The 15744-nt window shown below is 39.9% G+C and overlaps 1 protein-coding gene across 5 annotated transcripts in view; it reads right to left on the bottom strand.

The window, feature by feature from the left end:
• The window catches only part of ATRN (attractin), a 158318-nt gene that overhangs the window by 49688 nt on the left and 92886 nt on the right, over positions 1-15744 (bottom strand). For all 5 annotated transcript variants that reach the window (XM_059898407.1, XM_059898408.1, XM_059898409.1 and 2 more), the window contains 6 exons: positions 15370-15507; positions 11838-11931; positions 9623-9675; positions 6153-6247; positions 3293-3371; positions 1380-1537 (listed from right to left, as the gene is read on the bottom strand). In XM_059898407.1, the coding sequence (XP_059754390.1) occupies positions 1380-1537; positions 3293-3371; positions 6153-6247; positions 9623-9675; positions 11838-11931; positions 15370-15507 (617 nt within the window). The remainder of the gene's footprint in view (positions 1-1379; positions 1538-3292; positions 3372-6152; positions 6248-9622; positions 9676-11837; positions 11932-15369; positions 15508-15744) is intronic.

Below are 15744 nucleotides of genomic sequence, written 5' to 3'. Positions count from 1 at the left end.
CGTTCCAAAGTCCACGCTTAGACACAGATGTAGAGAACAAACGTATGGACACCAAGGGGGGGAAAAGGGGGGTGGTGGTGGTGGGATGAATTGGGAGATTGGGATTGACATATATACACTAATATGTATAAAATAGATAATAAGAACCTGCTGTATAAAAAATAAATTAAACAAACAAACAAACAAAAGTCCACCCTTCCCGGAACTCCACACCTTTACCCAAAATGAAGGGGGTTAAAGCAGAAAGTGCTGAGGCAAGGCCTCAAAGACATAGTGGCAGATGCTTATAAAGAGCACAAATGGGGCCATGGGTCAAGCCTGGATAAGAGGGAGTGCACTGGTCCCCTGGGAACAGAGAAAAGGAGCAGGTTGATAGCAGCAGTAGCTGCAGCAGGCAACATGAACCCTTAGACCTACCCTTTCAGGTCACATGTACAAAGAATCTGAGTCGTGGAGAGGCTACAGGAATTGTACAAGAGCAAGCCAGGACTCAAACCTGCATCTGTCTGACCAGAAGGCCTAAACCCTTAAGGCGACCTTATACTGTCCCCCACTATGTCTCCATTACCCTCCATCCTATGCTCCTTTAAAACCTGATAGCATTTTGGGGATCTTCTCATATGGCACTTTCCATACTCCAGCTTTCACTGGTTATGTGTGTTTGCTTCATTTATATACACCTTACTCATTCCAGAATTGAAGCTCTTTGTGTAGCTCTACAGGCTTTTTAGTGACAAGTCCTTAACGAAGAAATAAATACAGTTGTAATTACCAAATCTGTTATATATCAACTTGCTTTCAAAAGTGCTTACAGGGACTTCCCTGGTGGCACAGTGGTTAAGAATCCGCCTGCCAATGCAGGGGACACGGGTTTGATCCCTGGTCCAGGAAGATCCCACATGCCGCGGAGCAACTAGGCCCGTGAGCCACAACTACTGAGCCTGAGCTCTAGAGCCCACAAGCCACAACTACTGAGCCCACGTGCCACAACTACTGAAGCCCATGCACCTAGAGCCTGTGTCCCGCAACGAGAAGCCACCACAGTGAGAAGTACCACAACAAAGAGTAGCCCCCGCTCGCTGCAACTAGAGAAAGCCCGTGTGCAGCAACAAATACCCAACTCAGCCAAAAATAAATAAATAAAAATAAATTTATTTTTAAAAGTGCTTATAAATTTCCTTCATAAGTGATTTAAGGCAGCCCTACTACAATCTTCTTTTATGGTATGTGCTCAGCACTCCTTTACCACAGATATTACAAAGGCAAAACAATATTAATATTGTACATCTCATTTACTGCAAGTTACAGATTAGTGAATTTAGTTTCACTACAGACATTTCACCATCTTTGCAAGTATAAGACTAAAAAGCACTTCTTACCTGAATTTTGATGGGCCAGGTGAAATTACTGACATAAACAAAGAAAGTGATATTTGGGTGGTTGCGAAAATCAAACTTCTCATTAGAGAAACTATCTTTGTACTCCTTAATGTTTGTTTTTGAAACAACAGGCATCTCTTCTCCAGCCTGGGTTCCAGCTGTTAGGAAGAAAAGAATGAAATAAACAGACTTTTTTTGGGGGACCGAATCTGCCCTCACTAATAATAATGATAATAGTTAGCATTTATTAAACACTATGTTCCAGAAATGGCCTTTAAGAGCTCAATCTCATTTAATTCTAACAACTATTATCCTCATTTACACATCAGAAAACTCAGGTTCAGGAAAATTAAGTAACTTGGCTCAGGTCACATAGCCAGGAAGTACAGTTGGGATTTGAAGCTGGGAGGGCTGATACACAAGCCTATGCCCTTAACCCAAATGGCTTTACCAGGATCCCCTACAACTCCTCCCACAGAAACAGGCTACATGTGGCTTTGAAAATCCAGATACCAGTAGAATCCTATTAACAAGCAATGGCATTCACTCTGCCCACAACACTTCCCTTGCTTTGCACTGCCCCCTTAAACCTGTTTGGCAGTGCTCTAGATCCCCCATACCAGGGACACGGATTCAGCCCTCACTTTTTAACTAGCAGTGACTGCAAGTCTCAACAGCAGCAGGGAGGAAGGAGCTCTAGCGGTCACTCAGTCCCTTCTGCTACCAGCTACAACTGACTCTAAATCCCCCCAATCTGATATAAACCTATCCTATTCCCAGGCAGTCCTTCAACATTCCACATTGTCCCTCAGCCAGGAATTCTAGTGTTTATAAAGATTCATGAAATAGGCTTTTCCCATGTCTGAGTTAAATCCTGTGACTGAAGCCAGACTGGCTGGTCCTCATTGAGACTGTCATTGTAAATCAATCACATACTCAGGGATGCCACCCTTCTCCAAACAAAGGCTCTGATAATTCAGACTTTTTCTTAAAGGCCTCTCTTCACTGCAAGTTTCTGAACCTTTTCCGAATTCTACACAATCTTTTAAGATATGATGAACACAAAGTGATGTGCAAAGTAATGTTTTTATTTTGTTTCAGTCTAATTGATTGTGTTTTGACCAAAGAACAGTATTGTGATAGTAATAATGATGATGAAACATAATTACCATTTGATGAGAATATCCCATGTTTCTAGCACTTACACTGAGTACTTCATTTATTATCTCATTTAATCCTCAGAACATTCTACACGGCTGGGTGTTTTTATTACACCATTTCATACCTGCGGAAACTGGCTCAGAAAACAAGTAACAGGGAGAATTCAAATCTAGGTCCGCTGAGCTACATTCTTAACCACTACATCAGGGCCACCCTTTTTTCTTTAGATTTTCTGCTCAGAAGATCTTTAGTAAATCACTGTAAGATAAACAAGACAGCAAAAGCTGTGCTCTTAGAGCTTTATTTAATTCCCAAAGTACATTTTCCCCTGTACCTACTAAAATCTCATTCTATTAAAAATGTTTCCATTTCTTGAAACTGAGTCAATTGCATTTTTCACTTCTGAAGCATGGATGGAGATGATGATGGCAGCGCCACAGCAGAGGCTGCAGCAATGGTATTAATGGTGGTAGTAGGGCAGGGGTCGTGAGCATGTACTGATCTTGATACCATGGCAGGCACTGACAGGTATAGCCAAATTTAATCTACAGTATAAGTATTATTACCTTCTCTTTAAGATGAATAACCCTAAGGGTCTAGAGAGAGATCTTAGACACTTGCTCAAGGTCTTCCAGCTAATAAGTGGCAAAAGTGGGTTTCAAACCCATCTGTCTGTCTCCAGAGCCCCTTTTCTCAACTCTTTCTCAATCAATTATCTCCACTTGGAAGGTCTTCTCTAGGTATGTCTTTACCTGAGAAGCTGGCAGCCCAGGTGATGTTGAGGTTGAAGTTTTTGGAGGCATTGATGAACATGTCCAAATCCCTATTTTGCTGATGAGATGTACAAATAATTAGAAAATGAATTATTGTAACAGTTTCCTGATTTTAAAAGAAAGCAGTAGTTAAATTTTACTACTCTCAACTTTCTTAATTACAAAAAGATATTTTAATGTCTTAAGAGAAACTCATGCTTATAGAATAGTTAGCAAAATTTCTAACCTTAACATAAGCAATATATCCAAAACAAATTTCATTTCCCTCCCATAAAAGTATATGGGATTTAGGGACTTCCCTGGTGGCACAGTGGTTAAGACTTTGTGCTCCCAATGCAGGGGCCCCGTGTTCAATCCCTGGTCAGGGAACTAGATCCCACATGCATGCCGCAACTAAGAGTTCTCATGCCACAACTAAGGAGCCTGCCTGCTGCAACCAAGACCCAGTGCAACCAAATAAATAAATAAATTAGTTAAATTAAAAAAAAAGTATACGGGATTTAATGCTTTATCAAATGCCTAACTCCATGGAAAAGTATCTTTTAAAAAGACCCTCACCAGAGCACAGTGACTTACATCCTGTGACCTATGTTAGGGAATCAGCCTCTTAAGGATCCTCTGGGCAGCCCTTTCCAAATGTCTGAAGAATAAAACACTTGGTCAAGTGTCTCAATTTATACTAACTTATAAATCAAACCTATGTACTTCTGAACCCATAGATTATATACAGTGTAAAGTTCTCCAAAATGGAAGTGGTTTTTAAGGAATAGCACATAAAGCTGAAATAAACTAAATTTAAAAACTTTTAATTGTCTTCACCCATGATTAAGAACATTTTTCTCTTACTAAAAATATTATTTCAAGAGAAATATGACAGAATATGTTTTATTACCTTTGAAAACTTTGTATACCACTTAGAGATACAGCAGTTTGAAGAGCTAGTTTAATTTATTGTGACTCTTGGTTTTAATGACTGAAAAAGGTATCTCTGAGGAATGTGTTGGGCCAGCTGGAAGAAGAGCACTGTCAGTTGTGTTAGGTAAATCATGATACTAATTTTTAGTTTTCCCTGAAATTTGGCTCATAAATCTCTTTCTTGGGGCCAAAAAATTGTTTTTCCAAATGAGTCAGATGTTGTGTTTTAAATTTTTGAATCCAATCCTGCTGAAATTCTTCACATTGAAAGATTTTTAAAACAGGTTAGAAAATTGAGATTTTAAAGAGCATTCTTTTGATAGTTTTTACAGCACAAAAATTACAACAATGGAAGCATTTCCAAACAGCTATTTCCAAAACGTGATCTCCAAACCAGAAGTTTCTCTCATAAAGCAGTTACCTTCTCATTTATTGATAAGGCCTCATCATTCTCTTAAAGGGACTGCTCAAGTGTTTATTTACTTATTTATTTATTTAGAGGCGTCACGGCATGTGGGATCTTAGTTCCCTGACCAAGGATCGAACCCGTGCCCCCTGCAGTTGGAAGCATGGAGTCCTAAACACTGGACCGCCAGGGAATTCCCTATTTTTTAATATTTGCTGGTAGCACATTACTAGCGATTACTTCTTTCCCTGGAAAGGATTAATAACCTTGAAATCTTGGTGCTTTTGTAAAAGACAGGACACATACATTGTGTAACTATTAAATATTCTGTCATAAGAGAAACAAGGCAGTAAATAAATTTCATGTGTGGTACTTTTGCTATAGCCTTATTCTAAAAAATTAAAAAAAAAATTCTGGTCAGTACAGCCACTGAAATGATATACCAACACAGTTTTTCCACAAAACATTTTCATTGAAAGTCATTTATTATTTTTACTTAAAAAGCTATTCACTCATGAGAATGTATCTTCTCTAGTACATCTCTTCTTAATTTTATCATTGAAGTGGAATACAAAAAACAAATCTTACTTTCATTTAATTGTAAACATCCCACACTGGACTTCATTTTACTACTGATTTATTTATTTCTTAAATTTAGCAGTGCTTGCTGATAACATCTGTTATCAAAGGAATACACTTTGGCTTATTATCATATTGTTTTCCATGTATTATTTGTTACATTTATTGTATTTTTGTAATGGTAAATGGCTTTGTGTATGTTGATGAAAAATAAGAAACCTCCAAGGAGGCTCCTAAATAATTTACCATCAGGTTTAGTAAAATTTCATTATGTACCAGAGGAGGTATTAAATGACTTTACATTTCACTGAAGAAATCATATAGGTGCATGTTCATACTCTAGATGCTTTACTTTTAAATGTCATGCTGTGTTGGCTCCCTTTTACCTCTAGGTAATACCTTATGGCAGGCTGGGGTTTACCATTAACAACAGTAGATATAAAAATACATTTCAAATAGTTACCTTAGTAATTTCAATTATTTCTGGCTGACTTCTTCACTGTTTTTACCTCTTAATGAGGATAAGAACTCATTCTAGGAGCATAAGTGTCACCCCTGCCTTGCATCACTGGTATTAATTTCCATTCTGAGAGAGTAAATCTGGGTTCTGACACTGCCCCCCTAACAGGGAAGTTCCCCTTGCAGTCTCCTCTCCTTTCCTGTATGGGGCTGTGATGGGCTGATGGGCAAACCAAGTATGTGTGGAGTCAATGTCACTCTGTATATCAGATCATGGTAAATCTTAACAACATGGTAAATCTCACCTTTTAAATAGAAAGGAGATAAATGTAGATTCTAACATTTCTTTCCTGTACCTCTAAACATCATCCTGTGGACTCCACTCTGGAGACCGCCGCTAAGGCACTGCTTCTATCCATAGTGACCAAGAAAAAGTTCCACACAAATTCAAAACAAAGTAAGAAGACTTTTAAATCTTACTTCATCAGGTGTAGCCACAAAATTGATGGCTGTGTAATAGCGGTCATCTTCCTGGGATAGGCTAAAGGTGAACTGATAGTCAATAAGAAGAGTATCTATGGAAAGAAAGAAATATGTATTTAAAAACTGAAACGAAACAAAACAGAATAGGTCTCTAGAGATACAGATTGATTTTCTCATAAATATTCAACAGCCAGGAAAGCAAGCACTTTTGGCAAAGTCTGTGGGCAATGTCATTTTGTTTGAGTTAACCCACCAAAACCTCCTTGTATCATGACCCTGGTTGAGATTTTAGGCTCCAAGCTAACTTACCTACAAATATTAATTGAGCATCTATTTATGCTTAAAGATACAAAGCTATAAATTAATGGTATAAAAGAAACCAAGACTCCAAGTAAAAATGGTTGATTCCAGGTTTGGGGCAAGGAATATGTGCCTCAGTTATCTTATTCTAGAAAGCAAGAAAGCATTCAAAGACTAATGTAATGTAGCAAAAGAACATAGCTTGAAAAAGAGCCTACTGGCTAAAGATAGTATAATTTAATTCTAAGAAGTAATGTACAATTCAACAACCCAATTTAAAAATGGGCAAAGACTTAATAGATATTTCTCCAAAGAAGATATACAAATGGCCAATAAGCACATGAAAAGGTGCTCAACATCAATGATCATTAGGGAAATACAAATCAAAACCACAATGAGATAACACATCACCTGTAGTAGGATGGCTACCACCAAAAAAAGTGTTGGTGAGGATGTGGAGAAATTGGAATCCTTGTGCACTGCTGGTGGGAATGGTGCAGCTGCTGTGAAAAACAGTATGGCAGTTTCTCAAAAAATTAAAATAGAATTACCAAATGATCCAGCAATTCCACTTCTGAGTATATCCCAAAAGAACTGGAAGTAGGATCCTGAAGGGCTATTTGTACAACCATGTTCATAGCAGCCAAAGAGATCATAGCCCAATGGTGGAAGCAAACCAAGTGTCCATCAACAGATGAATGGATAAACAAAATGTGGTATATACATTCAATGGAATATCACTCAGTCTTAAAGAGAAAGGAAATTCTGACACATGCTACAACATGAATGAACCTTGAGGACATTATGCTAAATGAAATAAATGTATCACAAAAAGACAAATACTGTATATTTCCACTTATATGAGGTACCTAGAATAGTCAAAGTCATATAGACAAAGTAGAATGGTGGTTGTTAGAGGGTAGGGGAAGAGGGAAATGGGGAGTTGTTGGTAAGTTTATTTTTAACTGTTCAAAAAACTGCCAAATGATTTTCCAAAGTGGAAAACCATTTTATAGTCCCACAAAAAATTTATAAGGGTTTCACTTTCTCCACATCATTGCTAAAACTTGGTATTGGCTTTTATTTTTCAAGACAGAGAAATATAAGGTACCAGATTACAAAAAATTAATTGATATGGTTTCAGGTTTCACTTTATAAACTAACCTTTAAGAAATGACCAGTTGCCTGGTTTTGATATGGTATCAAAGGATAATACCCAGTTACCTGAAAAGGTTATTAAAACACTCCATCCTTTTCTAACTATATGTCTGGTGGGGCCAGGTTTTTTTTGTGTGTACTTTAACCAAAGAGACATAGTGCAACAGATTGAATGTAGAAGCATATATGAGAATCCAGTTGTCTTCTATTAAGCCACTGTATTGGCTTTTGATTCTAGTCATTCTACGGGTGTATCTCACTGTGTTTTTTTCGGCTCCGTTGGGTCTTTGTTGCCGCGTGCGGGCTTTCTCTAGTTGTGGCTAGTGGGGGCTACTCTTCGTTGCGGTGCATGGGCTTCTCATTGCGGTGGCTTCTTTTGTTGCAGAGCACGGGCTCTAGGCAGGCGGGCTTCAGTAGCTGTGGTGCGTGAGCTCAGTAGTTGTGGCTCACGGGCTCTAGAGCACGGGCTCAGTAGTTGTGGCACATGGGCTTAGCTGCTCTGCGGCATGTAGGATCTTCCCGGACCAGGTCTCGAACCCGTGTCCCCTGCATTGGCAGGTGGATTCTTAACCGCTGCACCACCAGGAAAGCCCCCTCATTGTGGTTTTAATACACATATCCCAAATGTCTAACAATGTTACACATTTCTTCATGTGCTTATTGGCAATTCGTCTATCTTCTTTGGTGAAATGTCTATTCAAATCTTTGTTTTTAACTGAAATTGTCCCCTTATCCAGTTGTAAGAGTTCTTTATATATTCTGAATACAAACTCTTAATCAAAGATACGCTTTGTAAACATTTTCCTTAGTCTGTAGCTTGTTTTTTACTTTTTTAAAAATTAATTAATTAATTTATTTTTGGCTGCGTTGGGTCTTCATTGCTGCGCGTGAGCTTTCTCTAGTTGTGGTGAGTGGGGCCTCCTCTTCATTGCAGTGTGTGGGCTTCTCATTGTGGTGGCTTCTCTTGTTGTGGAGCATGGGCTCTAGGCGCGTGTGCTTCAGTAGTTGTGGCATGCAGGCTCAGCAGTTGTGGCTCGCGGGGTCTAGAGCACAGGCTCAATAGTTGTGGTGCACGGGCTTAGTTGCTCTGTGGCATGTGGGATCTTCCTGGACCAGGGATTGAACCCGTGTCCCCTGAATTGACAGGCGGATTCTTAACCACTGTGCCACCAGGGAAGTCCCTTTTTACTTTTTAAACAGTATTTTTTAAAAACACAAGTTTTAAATTTGGTAAGTCCTAATAAACGAGTTTTTCTTTTATGAATTGTGCTTTTCGAATCACATCTAAGGACCTTTTCCCATATACAAGGTCATGAAGTTTTTCTCTTGTTTTTTTCTAGAAAAACACATTTATAGGTTCTAGCTGGACATGAATTTTGAGGGGACATTATTTAACCCAGAAAAGCCAGTATATAATTATAGCAGAATGTGAAAACATTAGCTCATTTTCCTCTGGTTCCATAATCTGACCTAGTATGTGGATTCTCCTACAAGAAGAAAATGCATTTACCCATAAGGACCTGGTCACCTTGCCGGATTTACCATTCACTGTAAGTCAGTTACTAGATATTTTATTTTACATATTAGTTCCTAGAGAGGTGGTTAACACAAATCAGTTTCAGAGAGGATAACTTCAACTATATTTTAAGAATTCTGTTTTTGATCGATCCTAAAATATGACATACAATGACCCCAACCAGATAATGGCAAATGAAATAAGGTTTCAAGAGGACGTAAATCAGGAGAGCCAGAGACGTGTATCTCTGTACTCTTCCCTGATATTTGCTATGGACATACTGATATAAACCACAACCAGAATTAAAGCAGCTTAAAATAGTATTTACATATGTATTAAATTTAATAGAATGTAACACATCAAATTAGGCGACACTTCTATGGGTGGTTACTATATTCCTATAGCACTTATCATTCTCAAACCATGTTAAAGAAAATAATGTTTTACTGAACTACTTTGCTTCTAGACAAATGAGAACTGCAAAAACACTTACAATAACATGTTCCTTTGAGAGGGTTTCCTTGGTATCGATTTTCTACTTCACATCTGGGGGAAAAAAATGAAAAAAATGAAGATTATTTTCTGTTGTTACTTAGAATCTACATTCACTTTAAAATCAAGTAGATCTTTTTATATAAACTACCAGTTTTTTTTGTTTTTAAAATTTATTTATTTATTTATTTATTTATTTTTGGCTGTGTTGGGTCTTCGTTTCTGTGCGAAGGCTTTCTCTAGTTGCAGCGAGCGGGGGCCACTCTTCATCGTGGTGCGCGGGCCTCTCACTATCGCGGCCTCTCTTGTTGCGGAGCATAGGCTCCAGATGCGCAGGCTCAGTAGTTGTGGTTCACGGGCCCAGTTACTCCGTGGCATGTGGGATCTTCCCAGACCAGGGCTCGAACCCGTGTCCCCTGCATTGGCAGGCAGATTCTCAACCACTGCACCACCAGGGAAGCCCAAACTACCAGTTTTTGAGTCAGTATAATTACATTCTTCACTGTTACTCAAATCAGATGGACTAACAAGACTTTGCATTCATTTTCAATGCTGACTGCCCAGCAGTTCACACCACCACCAACTGATAAACACTTGCCAAAGCACATGAGATAAATTCAAATAAAATAAAATTTAGATCCTATTTATTATCATGAAAAACACATGTTCACTTTTGTATGGACTAAATAGTCTTCTAAAAGTGCAGTTAAAACAGTTTTCAAATTGATTTACCTGTGGTTAGTTGCTAATAAAGTAGTAAGTTTTTATCCATTTTGGAATGTGTGGGTGTAGATGAGACTGTGGCAAAGGCAAACTGTTTAGATAAGATATTATGCCACAAGATGTAAATGGTGGCTAAGTGGAAGAACGGCTATCTTACATGTGTTTTTCTCCTAGGGCCATCTAGCTGTCTGTTTTTATTACTGCAATAAAATCAGAGCTGTTATTGAAAAAGAATAAAAACATTTTTCATATATTCACTTTTCCTGGATAAATTGAACCTGTTCTTTAAATACAAGTGAGAGAAGGCTAAAAACCAAGAATCACTTAAAAAACAAAACACAAAAAACAACCCTTGGACATGGTTCATCAGTCTGGAGAAAAAAATAAGTTCTAGTAAAAAAGAATTATTAATTTCCTCATAAATATCATCTATGAACATCAGTAAAACCCAGGCTCCCACTTTACAAAGTGATTCAGGCAGGCACAATAGCTATGAACTGTGAGGAAAGGAGGGGAAAGCTTGGGTGAAGCACTTTTGCCAGATAAATAATACAAGGATGTTGTATCTTTTTATCTAGAGTGATTATCAGCACTTGTTTATATTTAAAATTTCCTAAAGAGAAAGTCTTTCACTAGATCTACACTTCATTTCTTTGTTGTATACCATTAACTGAAGGCAGGGGTTATTAATTTTGCTCTATTACATTTTTCTATTTACAGGAGCCTAGATTTAAAAATTAAATTGAGAGCTTATTTTATGAGGTTTTCTGGTGAGGCAGAGAGACCCTGGGGAACAATCTCTCTTGTTTCAACTCACCAGGACACTAAAAACAATTACCACTAGCCTCACTATTGATAGATGGGGAAAATGAGGCTTAACACAGTTAAGTGATTTGCCTCAACAGCACCCTACTCAGTGGAGGCACAGCCAGTGCTGAATCCCCACATCTGCCTGATGCTGTTTGCATCCTCATGGATGGGAACCCCAAACTCTTCCCCGGAAAATGTTTGACATACTTCACCAAGGAAAATGCTAGAACAGGGAGGGTGTGTTAAAGGCATGATGACCTCTCTATTAGACAACCAAAATGCCAAATAAAATACTGTCCTGGAATACCAGCTCTTCTAACTCTATCTTTTAGGAAAATCTCCTGATATGACAAAAATCAAGTTGTTAGTGAAGTTAAAAGACTAATCCAAGTCAGCAAGCAAGGAACTGTCAGTGTCACTCAAACATAAAATTGTGATTTAAAGAGCCATTAAAGAATTACTGCTAAACTGACAACCTTCCCAGTATGGAGGGTGACTAAATTACACCTATCTGAAGGAGAAAGGGCAAAACTTCAAGTCAATCAACCTGGGATCCCTCAGAGCCCACAGCAACAAGGCCCAGAGAAAAGGGTGGCTCTTGGGGTTCAGGCAGTTTCACAGCCCCTTGGCCCTCCCTGATGAGGTATGGCCTGTGGCAGGAGTCCCAGGAGTGTGGTACTCACAGCTGGCACTCGTCCCCCTTGACACCCTTGGTGGTGCAGAAGCACTTGCCCGTGTTGGTATCGCACAGCGACGCGTGCCCATTGCACTTGCATGCTGGGGAGAAGGAAAAGGAAAGTGGGTGGTCACAACTGGCTTAAAAGATTACCACTATTAGAGACTTTTCCTAAAACAAATAATATTATCTCAACTGGATTCAACAGGAAAGCCAGGTAAAATAAATGCATTCATTTAAGGGGTACAATTCTTGTTTTTTAGCTAGTGATTTATCTCAAATAATGTCAAGGCAACATTAAAGAAGCCAAAGTCACAGGCCAGGAGGAAAGAGAAATGTCAGTGTCTGCTGCCAATCTGAGGTCATCCCTCTGCAACAGACTTTGCAATAGACTTTGCAAAGATCTTTGCAATAGACTCCGTTTTTCACTATCACCATTCTCTCATTCACTCAATAAACATTTCTGAAGCATCTCCAGTGTGGCACACAGACACAGTCCCTGTCCTCATAGAGACCTCTGAGCGATGACTGCCCTCTGGGGGGGAGGGTTGGTCTGGCTAAGCTCTGCCTTAGCTGAGGAGACTTCTCCACAATGGCCACGCTTCTGAGGCAGGATTCCAATGGCAGGTCAGTGTTTCAGCGGCCCTCTAGGATTCACACCCTTGCCTGCCTTCTTCTTCCTTAACAGCAAATGACTTGTCATCTCCCTCCTCTAGCCACTAACACATCTCCACCTTCTTTCATCCAACACATAAGTGTCAGCTATGACAAACTTTATACTCCAGGTGAAATAAATGAATCCTTTTGCTCAATACCTTTTCACTCTACAAACTGTTTTTCTGTGAATAAATTAAAAGTATTAGGCTGGAGATCGGTGTACTTTTAAAGGAAATCCGGTGGAGAAAAAAAATCCAAAGAAACCTATGAATAGAATAGTGCAGTGGCGAAGAAAATTTATGCTGGAGTGAGAAACACTAGGGTTCAACTCGGGGCTCTACTGAGGATGGAGAGAGGTGCAGTGTGCTAACAAAAGCAAAGGCCTAAAGTTCAGTTTGCCTGGGTTTGAATTCAGGTCCCTCCACTTAGCTCCCTTTCTAAGTCAGCCTCCTCATCCATGTGACAGGGATAATAACAGTGCCTATCCCGTAGGGTTTTGGGGAGGATTAAATGATATAATACATGAATAAAACACAGTAAGCATTCAAAAACTCATCGCTGTTATCCATAGCTTAAGGACTATACAATTCTAAGAAGAAAACATTAAAGACTTGGTGTCACTCACAGTATTTTTTTTTTTTCTTTTGGGCCCATCACCACCTGCTCATCTTTGAAGGTGAAGCACAGGCAGTGTTTTTCTTTTCTTTTTTAAAATTAATTAATTAATTAATTTATTTATTTTTGGCTGTGTTGGGTCTTCATTTCTGTGCGAGGGCTTTCTCTAGTTGCGGCAAGCGGGGGCCACTCTTCATCGCGGCGCGCGGGCCTCTCACTATCGTGGCCTCTCTTGTTGCGGAGCACAGGCTCCAGACGCACAGGCTCAGTAGCTGTGGCTCATGGGCCTAGTAGCTCCACGGCATGTGGGATCTTCCCAGACCAGGGCTCGAACCCGTGTCCCCTGCATTGGCAGGCAGATTCTCAACCACCGCGCCACCAGGGAAGCCCACTCACAGTATTTTTAAATCATGCTTTCTATTATGGATTGTGACTCTAAAAAATAAAGCTAGCTCTGAGTTCTGAACAACTGTACTCAGGCCTCACAGATGCCACAGAGGAGAATGTAATTTTTCTAAGATGAGAGCTGAAGATATGGGGATGATGGCACCCTCACAGTGGCACAACCAGGCCCAACAGCTAAAGTCACACATCCTGGATATGGTTCTCAGCATGGCCAAATCTCACACTGAGACCTTGGGCAGACTACTTGATCCTGAGGATAATAAAAGCAGCACTGTCTCAGGTAGCTACCAGCACAATGCCTTATATATACTCACCACTCAATAATGTCAAGTACTCTGATTTCTGTCTAATGGATGAAATCTATTCACAAAGAGTGAAAAAACAGTTTTACTTAATACCTTTTAATCTGAGCAAGAAATTTTACTTAAGAGTGGTGAGAAAGGACATCAGAAGAGTAATAATAATTGCTCACATCTACCTGTTATGTCCTGCTGACTGCTTTCATTTCAACAACCACTCTACTATCCCCATTTTACAGATGAAGCAACTAAACCCCAGGGAGGTTCCACTAGGACACTAACTCTCTTCTGGATGCTCTGGGGTCAGATTCTCAAGAGCCATGCTAAGGAGTTTGGAGGTGGGATATGGCAAGTAGGTAGAGATTTTCCTTTCTTATGTATTTTCCTACTAAGACCTGACGGGTCTTTCCACTATAAACTAGAACAAACCAAAAAGTAGTTTATTGGTATCACTTGTCATTTTAAAAAATATAATTTGTGTACTAACAATAAAGTACCCTATTGCTTACAGGAATCTATTTGACATGTATGGGGAAACATGGGACTACTTAAATCTTTAAAAATAGTAGAAGTACTGAGGAGTCCAGCTCCTGGTTAAAAACCTACATGTGATTTTTGAGGCCGAACCATAGACAATGACAAAGGCTTTCCCTGGTGGGCCGTACCAGGAAAGCTGCCCTCCCCACACCAGCCTGGGTGGAAGTCTCTGAGGGGGGTTGAGTCAAGGTCTCAGGTCACCTGGCCGGCCACTCTCTTTCACATATTTGCATTCCTAGCTCAGGCACCTTCATTCCTAGGTCTCTTTATCTGAGGCCTTGGGCAGAGGTCTTCTTCAGTCACCTCTGCTGAGCTTCCATATGGAGGAGGAGGGGAACCTCAAAGAGGCTTTACCCACTCTCAGTCTCAGGTACTTTTCCACTCTTAGTCCTTCCCCTTCACCCTCCCTCCCGACCCCAGGGTCCATAAAAGGCTTTTTGCTGGGCCTCCCTCAACAACGAGTTGACCCCCAAGCCTATGCTGATCCACTTGACGCTCAACCAGCGCACCATTCCAGGAGGGAAAGTGGAACAAGGGGAGTCAGTGCTTTCTCCAGTTTAAGCCTCTTGCTTATACCATCACAGTAAGTGATTAAAGGCTTAACTCCTTCATTTTTTTCTTTTTAATATTTATTTATTTGGCTGCGCCGGGTCTTAGTTGTGGCATGCAGGATCCTTGTTGCCGCACGGGGGATCTTTAGTTGTGGCATGCAGGCTCATAGTTGCGGCATGTGGGATCTAGTTCCCTAACCAAGGATCGAACCCGGGCCCCTTGCATTGAGCGTGCAGTCTTAACCACTGGACCACCAGGGAAGTCCTTCATTTTTGACTAGTTGCTTTAATGGCTACTCTGACACTAGGCAGCTCTGCTCTCTCTCCTCCAGCTCAGCTGAGCTCCTGACAAGTATAACTTAAGAAATGCAATATCTGAAACCAAGTGGCTTTTTTCCTCCAAGATATACAAGTCAAACAGACGCATTATGTGCCACCTGGTTTGCAATCAGTAACCCTGAAAAATTTGACTTACGTTGACATTTTCCCCCATTGGTCGGATCACCATAGAAGCCAGATATGCAGGTCTCACAATGCTTGCCCGTGGTCAGGTTCTCACACTTCTCACAGATACTCTGATTAATGCATTTGCTGTGGCCATTGCACTGGCAAGCTGAAAGAAAGAATTTTAAGGGGCTTTTCCTATGGTACAGCTGGGTGGAGTACGTTCCACAAGATTTATTTGCAATGATCTAAGTTCCTTATTGCTTCTAAATAATCATCAAAACTACTAAAAACTAGTTTGAGAAATAAGATCAAAACATCAAAAAAGAGCTAGTTCAGGAAAATCAGAAATATACCACAGCAAGGTGAAAGTCCAGAGCCATTAAAAAAAAAGTTTTTGTTGTTA

The sequence above is a fragment of the Balaenoptera ricei genome, chromosome 15, assembly GCF_028023285.1.
Source record: "Balaenoptera ricei isolate mBalRic1 chromosome 15, mBalRic1.hap2, whole genome shotgun sequence".
Classification (NCBI taxonomy): domain Eukaryota; kingdom Metazoa; phylum Chordata; class Mammalia; order Artiodactyla; family Balaenopteridae; genus Balaenoptera; species Balaenoptera ricei.
The sequence above is the reverse complement of the archived record's forward strand: the minus strand, read 5'-3'. Positions and strand labels throughout refer to the sequence as shown.